This window comes from Myotis lucifugus, unplaced genomic scaffold, assembly GCF_000147115.1.
Source record: "Myotis lucifugus unplaced genomic scaffold, Myoluc2.0 scaffold_431, whole genome shotgun sequence".
Classification (NCBI taxonomy): domain Eukaryota; kingdom Metazoa; phylum Chordata; class Mammalia; order Chiroptera; family Vespertilionidae; genus Myotis; species Myotis lucifugus.
Window position 1 is genome coordinate 688,601 of NW_005871479.1, and position 15,482 is coordinate 704,082.

A 15,482-nucleotide genomic window follows, 5' to 3' on the forward strand; every position below is an offset into this window, starting at 1 on the left:
AGTCTGCCGACCTCAGACTCATCGCACAGTAGCTGCCCCGTGGCGGGGTGCTAGCGGGGAAGGAGGGGTAGGGGGGGAAGGAGGCCGGTGAATATTTTCGGGTCGTGCTCTCCTATGATGGGGTGATGCGCACCCCCTGTGGGTTCTGACCCCTCTGGTAGGCTCCTGTCCCCGGGTAAGAGCTGAGTGACTCTGTGGGTAGGTGACTCTGTGGCTAAATGCGTGAGACCCGGGAAGTCTTGGCAAATGATCGTGGCTGTGCCTTTGCCTTTGACTCCGTCACACAGGTCGACAGTGAACCAGTTTGCTCAGTTTGGCTTCTGAGCACTTGGCAGAGACAAGCGCTCGCTGTAGGGTCGAGCCCTTCGCAGGCAGCGTGCTTAGCGGGTTATTGCTTTGCGAGGGGCTTGGCCCCCATTCCACTCTTGTTGCGTTAGAGCAGTGGTTCTCAACCTTCTGTTCCTTTAAATCCAGTTCCTCATGTTGTGACCCAACCATAAAATTATTTTTGTGGCCGAAGAAAGGTCCCAGGTTCGATTCCGGTCAAGGGCATGTACCTGGGTTGCGGGCACATCCCCAGTAGGAGATGATGTGCAGGAGGCAGCTGATCGATGTTTCTCTCTCATCGATGTTTCTAACTCTCTATCTCTCTCCCTTCCTCTCTGTAAAAAATCAATAAAACATATTAAAAAAAATTATTTTTGTGGCTACTTCATCACTGTCATGTTGCTACTGTGATGAATCGTCATGTAAATGTCTGATATGCAGGATGGTCTTAGGCGACCCCCGTGAAAGGGTCGTTCGACCGCCAAAGGGGTCGCGACCCACAGGTTGAGAACTGCTGTGTTAGAGACCCCAGGGCCCAGAGCCAGCAATCGCTTAGCAACCCTCCCAGGTGCGTCCGAAGCGTGTTCGAGGCGGAGAACCACTGGCGTGGTCTCAGGTGCGAAGTGGGATGCTGGGCGGAGTAGGAGAGGAAGCCAGGGGTGTGAGAAGGGCGGGCCTTGGAGGCCGGTGGCTACGCTGCTACATCGTAGGTAGCGCTGGGGTGTGGGCGGGGCAGAGAGGTGCCCAGGGTGGGGAGCAGAAGGAGGCTCTGGGGTGTAGGTGCCAGCCCTGACCTTGCAGAAGCCCACGAGTGAGCGATTCCTTAAATGTTATATCCCCAGGGCTTCACTCAAGTCCCAGCCCTGGATAGAACAGCACTGAAATATATATATGTTTTTAAATTTTTATTTATTGATTTTTTTTAAAGAGAGAGGGAGGGAGAAAGAGAGAGAAAAAGAGAGAGAGAGAGAGAAACATGGGTCTATTGTTCTACTTATGTATACACTAGAGGCCCAGTGCATGAATTCATGCACCAGTGGAGTCCTGCGACCTGGCCTGTGGGATCAGGTCAAAACTGGCTCTCCGACCTCCCCCGAGGGGTCCCAGATTGAGAGAGGGCGCAGGCCAGGCCGAGGGACCCCACTGGTGCACGATCGGGGCTGGGGAGGGACGCAGGAGGTTGGCCAGCAGGGGAGGGACTGCAGAAGGGCTCCAGGGCATGTCCAGCTCTCACTCAGTCCCAATCCGCCAGGCCCCAGCAGCAAGCTAACTTACCGGTCGAAGTGTCTGCCTCCTGGTGGTCAGTGCACGTCATAGCGACTGGTCAATCAGTCAATTGTCTGCCTCCTGGTGGTCAGTGCACGTCATAGGGACTGGTCAGTCAGTCAGTTGCCTGCCCCCTGGTGGTCAGTGCACGTCATAGCGAGCGATTGAGCGGCCTTAGCATATCATTAGCATATTACACTTTGATTGGTTGAATGGCTGACTGGTCTACCAGACACTTAGCATATTAGGCTTTTTTTATATAGGATTCATTTGGTGATTCTTCTATGTGCCCTAACCTGAGATCAGACCCATGACCTTGGTACATGGGGACAGTGCTCTAACCAACTGAGCTACCCGGCCAGGGCCAGCTCTGAAACATCTTAAGTGAAGAAGAGACATAGAAATACAGAACATGGAAGTGAAGGCCCGGAGGATGACAATTGTGAATCAAGAAATACTAGTCGGGTAAATGTGATTGCCTTCTGAACTTGCTAGAGATCAGGGCAAAAAAAGAAAATCTTAAGTTATCGCATAGCCTTCATTTTCTTCTTCTTTATGTTTTAAATGCATTTAGAAGCATCTTCCTGATTCTGAGCCCTGAGAGTCATTGGGTATTTGTAGACATGATCCATTTTTAGAAACTTCTCTTAATCGAATTTTTAAAATAGATTTTATTGATTTCAGAGAGGAAGGGAGAGGAAGAGAGAGATGAAAACATCAATGATGAGAGAATCATTGATCACCTGCCTCCTGCACACCTCACACTGGGGATCGAGCCTGCCACCCGGGCATGTGCCCTGACTGGGAATCGAACCATGATGTCCTGGTTCATAGATCGACTCTCAACCTCTGAGCCACGCTGGCCAGGCTAATTTTTATGATAGAAACATCAACGATGAGAGAGCATCGTTGATCCGCTGCCTCCTGCATGTCCCCTACTGGGGATCGAGTCCGCAACCCCGGGCATGTTCCCTTGACCGGTATCGAACCCGGGACCCTTCAGTCTGCAGGCCTACGCTCTACCCATTGAGCCACACCGGCCGGGCTAATTTTTATTTTTAAGTGTGACAATTGAGCGATGATATTCCCTCATACTTAAAAAAAAAATAGTCAACTGAACATCAAACTTTCAGAGCTAATATTTTTTGTACGTACAGACTACTCCTACCCTTGGGACTGTGTTAGCGTTTTCATCTGCAGATATAAATCTCATCTCCTGTCCGTGTCCATGTGGGGGATTTAAAAGGCTTTCTTCTTATGCTTACGCAGATTTGTGTGTAGCTCTAGGTGGATTTATGCCTACAGGATCCTCTTCAGATGATGTAAGGGACTGTGGGTAGGAGGTGTTCTGCTTGCATGTATGGGTCTTCTCATGTCACACTATAAAAGCTGTTGACAATGAGCAGTAGTTTTACATGTTGAATACGCTCGACAGAAATATTTCAGGGAAACCTTTTAGACACCCAAGGTTCTTAGCGTTTCTAAATAGTGCCGACAGAGCTGCGATCTTGCTTTCCTATCATTTTACTTACAAAGTTCATCTTTCCATGCATTTGTTTTCATGAACTGCTTGCTTTCTTACAATGATGTAGACAAAATAATGAGCGTCATACCATAAGATGCATGGGCGAGATTGGAGCACATATTTATATTTCCTGGAGTGAGATGATATAAAACGTACCCACCGAGTATTTGGCACCTACCAGCAAAATCTCGTGCAACTCTTTTCTCACTGCCCCTCTTTAATTTTTATCTTTAAAAAAAACATTTTTGGTATTTTATTACACCCAAAGGATTACTTTGATATTGTTCACCCTGTAATCCACTTCGGTATATCGTTTTAATCTGGGGTAAGTTTGGCATGGTCCTTTTGCTAGCAATCCATTCCAGGTAAGAGCCATTTATTCGATTTTTATTTTATTTATTTTATTTTTTTTATATTTTATTGATTTTTTACAGAGAGGAAGGGAGAGAGATAGAGAGTTAGAAACATCATTGAGAGAGAAACATCGATCAGCTGCCTCCTGCACATCTCCTACTGGGGATGTGCCCGCAACCCAGGTACATGCCCTTGACCGGAATCGAACCTGGGACCCTTCAGTCTGCAGGCTGACGCTCTATCCACTGAGCCAAACCAGTTCCGGCCATTTATTCGATTTTTAAAAAAATACATATTTTTATTGATTTCAGAGAGGAAGGGAGAGGGAGAGAGAGATAGAAACGTCAATGATGAGAGAGAATCATAGATGGACTACCTCCTGCACGCCCCCTGCTGAGGATCGAGCCCGAAACCCGGGCATGTGCCCTTGACATGAATCGAACCTGGGACCCTTCAGTCCGAAGGCCGGCGCTCTATCCACTGAGCCACACCGGCTAGGGCCAAGCTGGTTTCTTAATGAAAGTCAGTATATATCGAAGTTAAATATCACACCTTGTTTTCACCAGTAATAACGTGTGTGCTTCAGAGGGAAGTCACTATCTGGAAGAATCCTGTGGGTTTAGGGGGGCAGCAAGGGGAGGGGGGTTGAGGGAGAGAAAGAACCTATGAATGAATCAACATAGAAATAGTAAAAGGTTCCGATCCTTGGGGAGGAAGGAGAAACATAACAAAACCCCGATGCGCCATATTTTACCCGTTATGTCTGCTGAGAAATTAGGGTCAGGACCCAGAAACTTTGCTGTGTCTCGGGGTGTTTGTCTCGGCGCAGGTGGGGCGGGCCTCTGCTTTGATGGGTCATTTCCTTTTCTCCCTTCACATTCCAGGCGGCATTAAGATGACAAATTTCACTCACAGGCTCGTGCAAACCTGAGCCATTGAGCTAAGAGAGTGAGTGCAGAGGAGTCCATTTATCGTGGGGAGGGGGAGAGGGCGTTTGAAGACCACAAAGGCATCGGCGAGCTGGGCTCTGTCCCGCGGCTCACACGGGCTGGCCGGACGGCTCTAAGCTTCATCGCAGCTCTCCAGGGTGGAAGAGAAGTGTTCAATTAATTAAGGAACTTTTTAAAAAGCCCGTGCACATATCCCAGAATGCGTCGGGAGCAGATGAAACTTTAATTTAGACACGAGAGGCCCTGATGCACGAAATTCGTGCAAGGGGCTCGCCTGGTCTAATTAGCATATTACGCTTTTATTATTATAGATAACCTTAGAGTGGGCAGGAGTATTTAGGGTGAAATACGCAGAATAAAGGTGTGATTTTTTTAATTCCTCACCCGAGGATGTTTTTCCATTGATTTTTAGAGAGAGTGGAAGAGAGAGGGAAAGACAGAGAAATATCAATGAGCGAGAAACACATCGATTGGTTGCCTCCTGTACAAGCCTCGTCCACCAGGGCCTGGACTGGGGAGGAGCCTGCAACCGAGGTACATGCCTTTGACCAGATTCAAACCGGGGACCCTTTGGTCTGCAGGCCGACACTCTATCCACTGAGCAACACCGGCTGGGGCAAGGTTTTATGCTCCTCTCTCTCTCTCTGAGCTGTGCAATGCATACGGCTCCTTTCCTAGCCTGCCTTTAGTAAGAGGGGAAGGAAAAAAAAATCTTGGACAGCACAGTGCGAGTCCGTCACATCCAACATGAATGCGTTACAGACCGAAATGTTCAAAGTCCGACCGAGAGAGATAAAGGCTTTGATGGAAAGTGGATATTTCCCAGGGACGTGGCGAGCAATAATCCAGATGTTACGCTGTAATGCAGCGGGTGTCCGCAGCCGGGCCGGGCCGGGAGCCCCAGCCAAGCCGCGCCCGCCGGAGGCCTGCTCCGCGCCCTCCCAGGCTGTCCCGCCAGATGGAACCTCTCTCCGGGCCCCCTTGACGACCGGCTTTGGGCCCCCTTTTCACAGAGCTCATCGAGCTAAGTGGGGCTGCTTTCTGGACAAGTTAGATAGAAGCCCTTCCAAGATAAACAACCCATTTGAAACTAGGACATACCAAGCCCCAGAATTATTTTAAGGGCATATTTCATGGGAGCGCGGCCATTTTTCTTCGGCGGTTGCCAGACTGGAGGGATGCCCTTTGATCTCCGGTGGACATGCCTCCCTTCTTTAGAAAAAGGATTTTGAAATAGCTTCAGTGTTTAGGGAGGAATCTATCTGTCCGGGCTTTGAAGCATGGCCACGGGACAGGTCATGCATTAGCGTGCTGGTTGGCAAGTCAGAGTTGCAGAAGAAAAACACACGCAAAACAGGAAATGGCCGCGGGAGGGATGAATCATAATCTCGTTTCCTTTGTAAAGGGAGAAGCCTGCGGCCCGCGTGCTTAATAAGCTCTAACATGTACTCAGTGCCGCTACATCTGTACGGACACCTATAGGCGTATAAACACATAGACTTAGATGTTTATATACGTGTCTGTCTGTCTAGAGATTGTGATGGTGTTTGTGGTTCTTAACAAGGAGAAAATTGCTGCCCTAGCCTGTTTGGCTCAGTGGGTAGAGCATCGGTCTGTGGACTGAAGGGTCCTGGGTTCGATTCCGGTCAAGGGCACATGCCCGGGTTTCAGGCTCGATCTCCAGGAGGGGGCGTGCAGGAGGCAGCCGATCAATGATTCTCTCTCATCATTGATATTTCTATCTATCTCACTCTCTCCATTCCTCTCTGACATCAATAAAAACATATATTTTTTAAAAAATATGCTTAGCTTTTAACTATTTTATCAACTTAGCTTTTAGCTATTTTATCAACTTTCATTCTGGAGTATATTCGATCCACAACCCAAGGGCAGATAGAAGTTACCAAAGGTTTATGTTCTCCAGCGGAGAGGGATTTTTCTCCTCTTTAAAATTAATTCTTTTCTTGTCTGCCCTCCCTTCTCTGTCTCAGCACCTCCAAAAGCCTTGCGTGTGTGTGTGTGTGTATGTGTGTATGTGTTTGTGCACGCACGTGTGTGTGTACGCATGTGTGTGCATTTTATGAGAACAGCGATATGGATATGAAGTTGGGAGAATAGATTCTCTCAGTGCTTAAGGTGGTTATAAAATGATCAGCCGAATGCTTGGTGTGGCCTCGTTGCCGGATACGGTAAGCTGGTCTGTAATTAATACGGCCCTGATGTACCACTTGTTTTGATAAATTGTGACGAACTGGTGTCCCAGCAAATTGGTGCCTAAACGACCTGGAAGATCTATAGAGCCGGTGACAGGATGAATCTATAGCGTTAGAAATTCATTGCTTTCCTATGATACTCGGCGCCATCTACATCCCTCAGTCCATTTATTTCTCCTTCAGAGAAAGCCGTGTGTACCTGCGCCACTTCATTTATTGAACGGGGAGCATAAATGAACTCCACCAACTAAATGCGGAGTGTGGGTCGCGTTGGGATCCGCATCCAAACCAACTAAAGGCAAAAAATACATGATTGAGACCGTCAGGGAATGTGAAGAGGCTCTGGGTACTTAACGATATGAAGGGAATTATGGCTGCTTTTGTGAGCATCGTGCTTATAGATAAGCAAACGTGGGCCCTAGCTGGTGTGGCTCAGTGGATAGAGCAGCGGCCTGCGGACTGAAAGATCCCAGGATCAAGTCCGGTCAAGGGCACATGCCTGGGTTTCGGGCTTGATCCCCACTAGGGGGCGTGCAGGAGGCAGCCCATCTATGATTCTCTCTCATCATTGCTGTTTCTATCTTTCTCCCTCTCCCTCTCTGAAATCAATAAAAATATATTTTTAAAAAAAAACAACAAAAAACACACAAATGTGGAATTTGCTTTCCAGGATTTCAGCCAGAAGCGAGTAGTGAAGGGATAGATGAAATAAGATTAGCAAATCGTTGACCCTGGTAAATAGATCCGTGGAGATTTCATATACCGTTTTACCTTTGTATATGTTTGGAAACTCACATAATGGAAATTAAAGTGTGCTTGTCCACTTGGTAATTTACTAGTAGGGGATGTTTGCCCTTTTTCTATATTTGGTTTAAGGCGTGTATGAGTGGGCGTGAGTAACATCATTTAGAAGAGAAACAAAATAAGCTAATAGTCACTGAACTGTCCTGGGTTCCAGGCCCTGTGCTAAGTCCTCTATACATTATTTCCTCTCCCTCCCCCACCCCCCCATCTGCAAAGCTCATCTGGCTGGCCAATCCCAGGCTCTGTCTGGACTTATGAATCTCACAAGGGCATGAGCTTTTTAGTAGTCGCCCAAGGAACAAAGGGGAGTGGGGACAGATTCAAGTACGAAGGATAAATTCAAAAACCACTATTTCTGCTAGGCTGGTGTGGCTCAGTGGTTGAGCAACAACCTAGGAACCAGGAGGTCATGGTTCTGTTCCCTGTCAGGGCACAGGCCCGGGTTGCGGGCTCGATCCCCAGTAGGGGGCGTGCAGGAGGCAGCTGATCAATGATTCTCATCATTGATCTTTCTCTCTCTTTCTCTCTCCTTCTCTTTTGTTCTCTGAAATATACATATTTAAAAAAACACACACCACTATATCTGAATGCCCATAGATATTTCATTTCCCTGCAAAGCAATGCCTTGTTCTCACACCTCTGTTTCCCAGAATGCCTCTCTCCCCTTCCTATTATTAAAATAGCCAAAGGCCCAGGTGACGGAAGCGTACCCAAGAGCTGGGTGGGAGGACAGTCCAGTGCCAAAGACCAGTGTCGCTCACACTCATCTCTCCCTGTCTCGCTACGAGCCCAGGGCTGGAGAAGGAGATCCCGTAACTGTGACTGCAGGTTTGCACAACGAGTGAGGAGTAACAGCGCTTTCTCCAGGCAGGCGTGCTCCGTGTCATCGAATACTGACAGCGGGAGCGCCTGTGACCGCCAGCGTCGCACTCAGGAATCACCAGCGAGCTCATCTCTCCTCTCTGCTTTCTGCTCTAGTCCTCGTTGATCCGCAACCTCCGGCTCTCAGAGGCCTTGAGGAAGAACCAGCTCTGGAACGGCATCATAAGCATCGCGTTGCTGGAAGGAAAGAACGTGCCGGTGGGAAACGTGGCAGAGATGTTCGTCCTGTTAAAACTGGGGGATCAGAGGTACAAAAGCAAGGTGAGTTGGCCGTTCCTGAAGGAGAACAACATCTTCAGAAAGATTTTTTTTTTCTTTTGAAAAAAATGGTTTCCCCACGCTCCATGTCTACAAGAATAGAAGTCATTTCCTTTTAACCCTCTTGACCAGTGGTTCTCAACCTTCTGGCCCCTTAAATGCAGTTCCTCATGTTGTGACCCAAACATAAAATGATTTTCGTGGCTACTTCATCACTGTCATGTTGCTCCTGTGATGAATCGTCATGTAAATATCTGATATGCAGGATGGTCTTAGGCGACCCCCGGGAAAGGGTCGTTCGACCGCCAAAGGGCTCGCGACCCACAGGTTGAGAACCGCTGCGTCTTGACTATGTTCGGATTATTCCAGAAAGCAAAATAACGGTACAGATGCAGTCAATTAGTAGGAGTATTTGCTGAGTTTAGTTCCATCCAGTAACTAGAGCTGCAGAAAGCTCATTAAATAATAGTTTTGAATGCATGATTTATTGTGTTTTGAAAATAAGCAAAAACCGTGTTTCCTAGAATGCGGGAAAAGGATAACTAAACGCTTTCAAACTGTAACAAAAATAAACGAGTAATATATGTTGTACTTGGGTTACAGTATTTGCGATAACTAAAAGTATTTTCAAAATTATATACAATATTCTTTTTCTTGTTAGTATTTACACCAAAAATAGACTTTGAGTGCTGCTGGGTTTTTTTGGTGTTTTTTTTGCTATGATTTAAAAAAACACACCAAACTATCTAACGTATTAAAAGTGATTTGTTATGAACAAAAATCCTGGCATTTTTAGCTGCCTTTCCAAACCAGTCATCTGATTCTGTTGATCCGAATTCCATTTAATTTTTAATCTTACTAATTTGGTGTGGTTTCTATTTCAAAAACCGTAGTCTCCAAACCATGGTAATTAATTAGTTTTACATAAGTGTCAGACAGGAGTCTGTTCTATGTTTTATGGATGGAGGGAAGCGGGGTGCTTGAACGTTTAGCCCCTTGCCAAAAGCCACATCATAAAAAAAACATCAGGGGAAGGTTTTCAAAAACAGGATATTTGCAGATCGGCCTCTGCCGCGTGGAAGGCATAACAGACGCAGACAAGTTGGCAAATGCTGTAGGAGGCCAGAGTTTGTCTCTGCTGAACAAATTTCAGCGCGAAATCAAACACGAAGCGTCATTTCCACCGGGACAAGGACTAGAGAATCGAAGCTCACGTTGACAAATCAGTTTATTAAAAAAATGTGAAAAATCGAGGGCGGGTTCCAGCAGAAATAGGCAGATGTTATTCGCCAGGTAGTCCGAGGCCGTACCTCCCAGAGACTGTATCCAGGGTAACCACATCTCTGGCTGAGATCCCTTTAGCCTGCCGTGGCCGGGCGAAGGATTTATAGAAAAATTATTCATCTCGGGGCACACTTAGCCCTTTTGAGCTAAGATGAAGTGGAGAATTAGTCCGATATCTGCTCTGTCCCCTCTTGGGGGATATTGCATTTAATTTGTGGTCTAATAGTTTCTTTTTTTTCCCTTCGTGGTTGCTAAATTCTGTGACCTGGCATATTAAGTCCAATGTGACCAATAGCTTAAATGATGTTACGTGATGTGATGCTGGCTACAGCCAGGGCTGGCTGGTCCCTGTTTGCCCATGCGGTACTAGCGGGCACTCAGATTTAATAGTGGATGCTGTGCCCTTCGTTAAGGCTGGTACTCAGGGACCAGCATTCCTGCCCGCTTTTTAGCCACAAATTGAATCTCTATGTAAATGAAACAGAAGAGACAAACCCTGCCAGGGATTCAGACACTCGGGCCGTTTGGAGTCCCGCTCGGAAAACACAGAAACGCTGCGGAGTTTCAAACCACCCTCGTTCATATTCAAATGTGGTGGCAGTGGGGTTTGCTAGTCTCTCTCTCTCCCTCTAGGGCAGCGGTTCTCAACCTGTGGGTCTCGACCCCTTTGGCGGCCGAACGACCCTTTCACAGGGGTCGCCTAAGACCATCCTGCATATCAGATATTTACATGACGATTCATAACAGGAGCAACATGACAGTGATGAAGTAGCCACGAAAATAATGTTATGGTTGGGTCACAACATGAGGAACTGTATTTAAAGGGCCAGAAGGTTGAGAACCACTGCTCTGGGGACTGGAATCAGCAAACTGGGATTTAAAAAAACAGGCAGCGATGAACTGAACTCATGGGTTTCTTGTGAAATGCAGCTGACAGATAGTAATCAGGACCCCATACTGTTCATTTATATGGTTCTTGAGCCAGTGCTTAGTGGATGTGCCAATAAAATGATTTCATGAACCAATGAATATATTTCCTGTAACACTGGACAGCTGTAAAACATCCATTGAGATATGTCATATAAATGTATATATCTATATATATAAAAGTGTAAGCGACCATCCAACTGGTAGCTTTGACACGCAATGACCACTAGGGGGCAGACGCTCAGTGCAGAAGCTGCCGAAATTCGGTGACTTGGCAGCTGCAGTTCTCTGGTGATGCTCTCAGAACTAGAGAGGAGGGAGCCCGATTCCAGGGTACATCACCCAAGAACCTCCCTCTCTCAATCCAGGACCTCTTGGGGGGATGTCAGAGAGCCGGTTTTGGCCCGATTCCCGCAGGCCTGGCTGAGGTACCCCACCGGTGCATGAATCTGTGCACCGGGCCTCTAGTATATATATAAAAGTTATGGTTTCTCGTGGGGTAACTATTCTTTCTAACTTGGTGGGATCCACTATTGAATCTAGGGGTCGGCTAAAAGAGTGGTGATGTTGTTGCCAATAACCCAAGACCTCCAAGTCCCTTTCCTTCCCCCAAGGGGAAAAGTTTAACTTGGAAAGGGACAGACAGGCACGTCACCCCGAGCTCCTGCCCCTGCCGTTTAGAACAATGAATTGAAATGTGTAGCTGCTGTGGCGACGCAAGGCAGTGCGAAGACAATAAACGTTGTAACCGCATGTTTTCTAGACACTGTGTAAGAGTGCACATCCGCAGTGGCGGGAAGAGTTTGACTTTCACTACTTCTCTGACAGGATGGGCATCTTGGACATTGAGGTCTGGGGAAAGGACGGCAAAAAGCACGAGGAGCGACTGGGCACGTGAGTCCGCTCTGCTTTCTCAGTGGTGGGAGCGTGCGTGGCGCCTTCTGCACGAGGCTGGTCTTTGTCTGTTGGGCTTGGGGTCAGACCTCACCTGCCCACCCCAGGGAGCCAGAAGTACGCTGGAACCTCTCCTGGGGGCAGTTTTTATTTATTTATTGGTCGGTGGTATTTAGTATTTTTTTTTGAATTTTTTTATTGATTTCAGAGAGGAAGGGAGAGAAAGAGATAGGAAATGTCAATCTAGCTCCATTTCTTTCCCATCCTTTGTCCTATCTATATATATAAAAGCCTAATATGCAAATTATCCCCATGGGAGTTAGACTGGGAGACCGATTGCTTGCTATGACATGCCCCGAGCACCAGGGGGCAGCACAGAACGAAGGAAGGCCCCCGGCTGGCAGCTGGCAGCTGGGGAAGGGAAGGGAGGCCCTGGCCGGCAGCCAGAGGGCCCCAATCAGCCCTGATCACCAGCCAGGCCTAGGGACCCTACCCGTGCACAAATTTTGTGTACTGGGCCTCTAGTTGTCATATACATTACATCTATTTATGTTCTGAATTGAACAAGGCAGTGTTAGTTTTATGCAATCCTATGCCATTTATTTATTTAAAAATATTTTTATTGATTTCAGAGAAGAAGAGAGAAGGAGAGAGAGATAGAAACATCAATGATGAGAGAGAATCATTGATCAGCTGCTTCCTGTACTCCCCTTACTGGGGATCGAGCCCCCCCTACTGGGGCATGTGCCCTGATTGGGGAATCAAACCAACCGTGACCTCCTGGTTCATAGGTCGACGCTCAGACACCGAGCCACACAGCTGGGCAATGCCATTTACTATTGATCAAAACAGAAGAAAGTAGATCCTGCCACACTCTCAGGATATTGTGGGTCCGATTTCTAGTCTGGCCCCTTCTCCCCCTCCTTCACCTACTCGGGGTGACCGACACCTCAGACCCTTCTCATCACCCCTGACCCCGGGCACCGCTGTGACATGCCCGTGCCCTGCCAACCCCCGTCCACGGGGGGATCAGAAACGCTGTGCTAGCCCCGGGCAAGGACCCGTTACGTCAGCGAGCCGCAGAGCACTCTGTGTCCCGACCTGTCCTCCGAGTGGTGGGAACGTGGCCCTCGGTGATGAACGGCCGGCCTGCTGTGTCGGTACAAAGAGCAGTACCCTCTCGCCCCGTGCATTGTGCTGTCACGGCTGCCCCCCGTCATAGGAAGTGCTTTTCCCATGAGTGTGAGGTGTCTTCAGACAGAAACGCTAGTTTCCGATGTTCCTTTCACGCCGTGTGCTGTCACTCGGGTGTTTATTTATGACTTCTTGTTTGTGTGCCTGTGCTAGTGGCCGTTCTGTCCTTTCTTTTTATGGATTTTATGGATTTTGAAGGATTTTTTTTTGGTATCTTTTTCCTTTTTCCTCTCCCGCAGTCAAAGAGATCACAAAAGTGTCTCTCGGGAGCCGGTTACAGGACATTAGCTGCAGCGAACCTCCGAGTGGGGTGAGACGTACCCTGAAACGCAGACGGATCCTCAGAGTTAATGGGGAGATGGTGCGAGCGTGTACATACCACACACACGCTCCTTACAGTTTTTTATTTTACATTTTTCACTTATTTTTTTTTCATTTTCTTTTCTTTTTTGTTGTCATTCCAGTTATCTGACCTCCCAAATGTTGGGAAATACCTTTTTGCATCAGGAGTCCCTTTGACAGTGAGAGTCAGTCATAACGGTCTCCTGAGTCTTCTCTGTTGCTTTTTAAAAATATATATATAAAAATCCTCACTTGCCTTAGCCGGTTTGGCTCAGTGGATAGAGCGTCGGCCTGCGGACTGGAGGGCCCCAGGTTCAATCCAGTCAAGGGCACATGTCCGGGTTGTGGGCTCGATCCCCGGTGGGGGGTGTGCAGGAGGCAGCCGATCCTGATTCTCTCTCATCATTGATGTTTCTATCTCTCTCCCTGTCTCCCTTCTTCTCTGAAATCAATAAAAATATATATTTTATAAAAATCCTCAGCTGATGATATGTTTTCCCATTGATGTTTAGAGAGAGTGAAAGGGAGGGGGAGGAGGAGGAAGAGAAAAAAACATCAATGTGAAAGAGACACATCAATTGGTTGCCTCTTGCACGCACCCCAACCGTGGGGCAGGGATGGAACCTGCAACCCAGGAGTAGGTTGACCTTGACCTATGCCCTTGACCGGGAATCAAACCGTGACCTCCTGGTTTCATAGGTCGACGCTCAACCACTGAGTAACACCGGCCAGTCTAACCTGCTCCAACTTTTAAACAAAATGGCAAGAATATAGATTCTAGACTCTCCCATTTTAAACCAATTGTTCAAAATAATCGTGTTCTTGACACATATTTTACATTTCAAGGCGATTGTAGAGATGAACTCGTTACGGAATCTTCTAGACTTACTTTTGCTTGGACCACTTAAGAATGAGGATGCTGGAGCCTTGGCTGCCTCTGAGTCCCACAGGGTGACTTCAAAGAGGCCCTGACATTCCACCAGTTTATCAGTGGAGAATCAGGGATGGAATATTTCCCTGGACAAATGGCACCCATGTCGTCGACCTGCTTTTAAAGCCACACTTGACACATGCCGCGTTTTCCTCCTGTTCACCGCCCCCCCCCCCTGCCCCCTTCCTTAGCCTCTGAGATTTACGGCTTCGAAAACTACAGCTCTCTTTCCTGCCCCTTGCATTTAAGTTAAAAGCTGGCCAGCCTGAAATATAAAACATAGAATTATGGTAATGAGTGAGAGGTTAAAAGCTATCATGGCAAGGGACACTTGAGCAGGTTGGGCTGACGGGTACGGTAAAATTATGTGTGGAATTAAAACAATAAAATGCGGTGGGATTAATGGAGAAAGGCGTGCGCAGGAGGTCAGAAACAATGCTATATCAGCACATTAACTGGCTGTGGGCCGCAGAGCATAGCTTTAATGTATGCCTGCTGCTAAGAAAAAAATAAGTGATTTAGCCTTGTTTTCTTTAGATGAATAAAACCATGGGCTTTTCAATGTGGGAGGGGCCTATATTCCTTTCTTTATGTGTAGACTAATATATATATTTTAATTGATTTCAGAGAGGAAGGGAGAGGGGGAGAGAGAGAGAGAGAGAGAGAGAGAGAGAAACATCAATGATGAGAATCACTGATCAGCTGCCTCCTGCACGCCCCCTACTGGAGACCGAGCCCACAACCGGGGCATGTGCGCTGACTTGGAATTGAACCATGACCTCCTGATTCATGGGTCGTCACTCAACCATTGAGCCACACTGGCCAGGCCTGGAGCTGTTATTGACTAAATATTCTAAGATCTGACTTCTGAATGATTGTCTAAACAGGTCCTCCCCTCCCTCCTTCCCTCCCTCCCTGCCTCCACCCTCACCTCAACCCCACCCCCACCCCGCAGCCCTTCTAAGCATCAACAAAGCAGATGTGGTCCAGGCAAACCCAGAGTTCTCAGTGTTAAAGCAAATAAGCGCTTAGCACTCAGCCCCCCTCTTGGTGTTTGCTTCCGTATTTAAATGTGCTTGAGGTTTTCAACAGCCCAGAACATTGGCTGTGAAGAGGCGGAAACATGCAATTTATAGCAGATGGGGCCAGCTCTCGCGAGCCGCGCGGCTGAAGTGGGATCCATCAGCAGCACTTCATGCTCCATTTGTCCAGAAGGAGACCCGCCCGGGGAAGCCCCGTGGAACCCGCCTGTTAGGAAAGCACCTTAACACGCTGGTGCGAATAAAAACGCGCCCGCCCGCTGGCATTCAGCCGGAAGAAAATGTTTTTTT

The 15,482-nt window shown here is 47.7% G+C and overlaps 1 protein-coding gene across 11 annotated transcripts in view; it reads left to right on the forward strand.

The window, feature by feature from the left end:
• The window catches only part of MCTP2 (multiple C2 and transmembrane domain containing 2), a 110,032-nt gene that overhangs the window by 27,436 nt on the left and 67,114 nt on the right, over positions 1–15,482 (forward strand). For 8 of the 11 annotated variants that reach the window (XR_002826260.1, XM_023744150.1, XM_023744145.1 and 5 more), the window contains 2 exons: positions 8,418–8,582; positions 11,554–11,684. Coding sequence is in view for 10 of the 11 variants with exons in the window: in XM_023744150.1 (XP_023599918.1) it covers positions 8,418–8,582; positions 11,554–11,684 (296 nt within the window). In the remaining variant the exon portion in view is untranslated. Of the gene's footprint in view, positions 1–8,417; positions 8,583–11,553; positions 11,685–15,482 lie in introns of those variants that run through there. The other 3 variants (XM_014468139.2, XM_023744147.1, XM_014468140.2) reach the window with 3 other exon arrangements.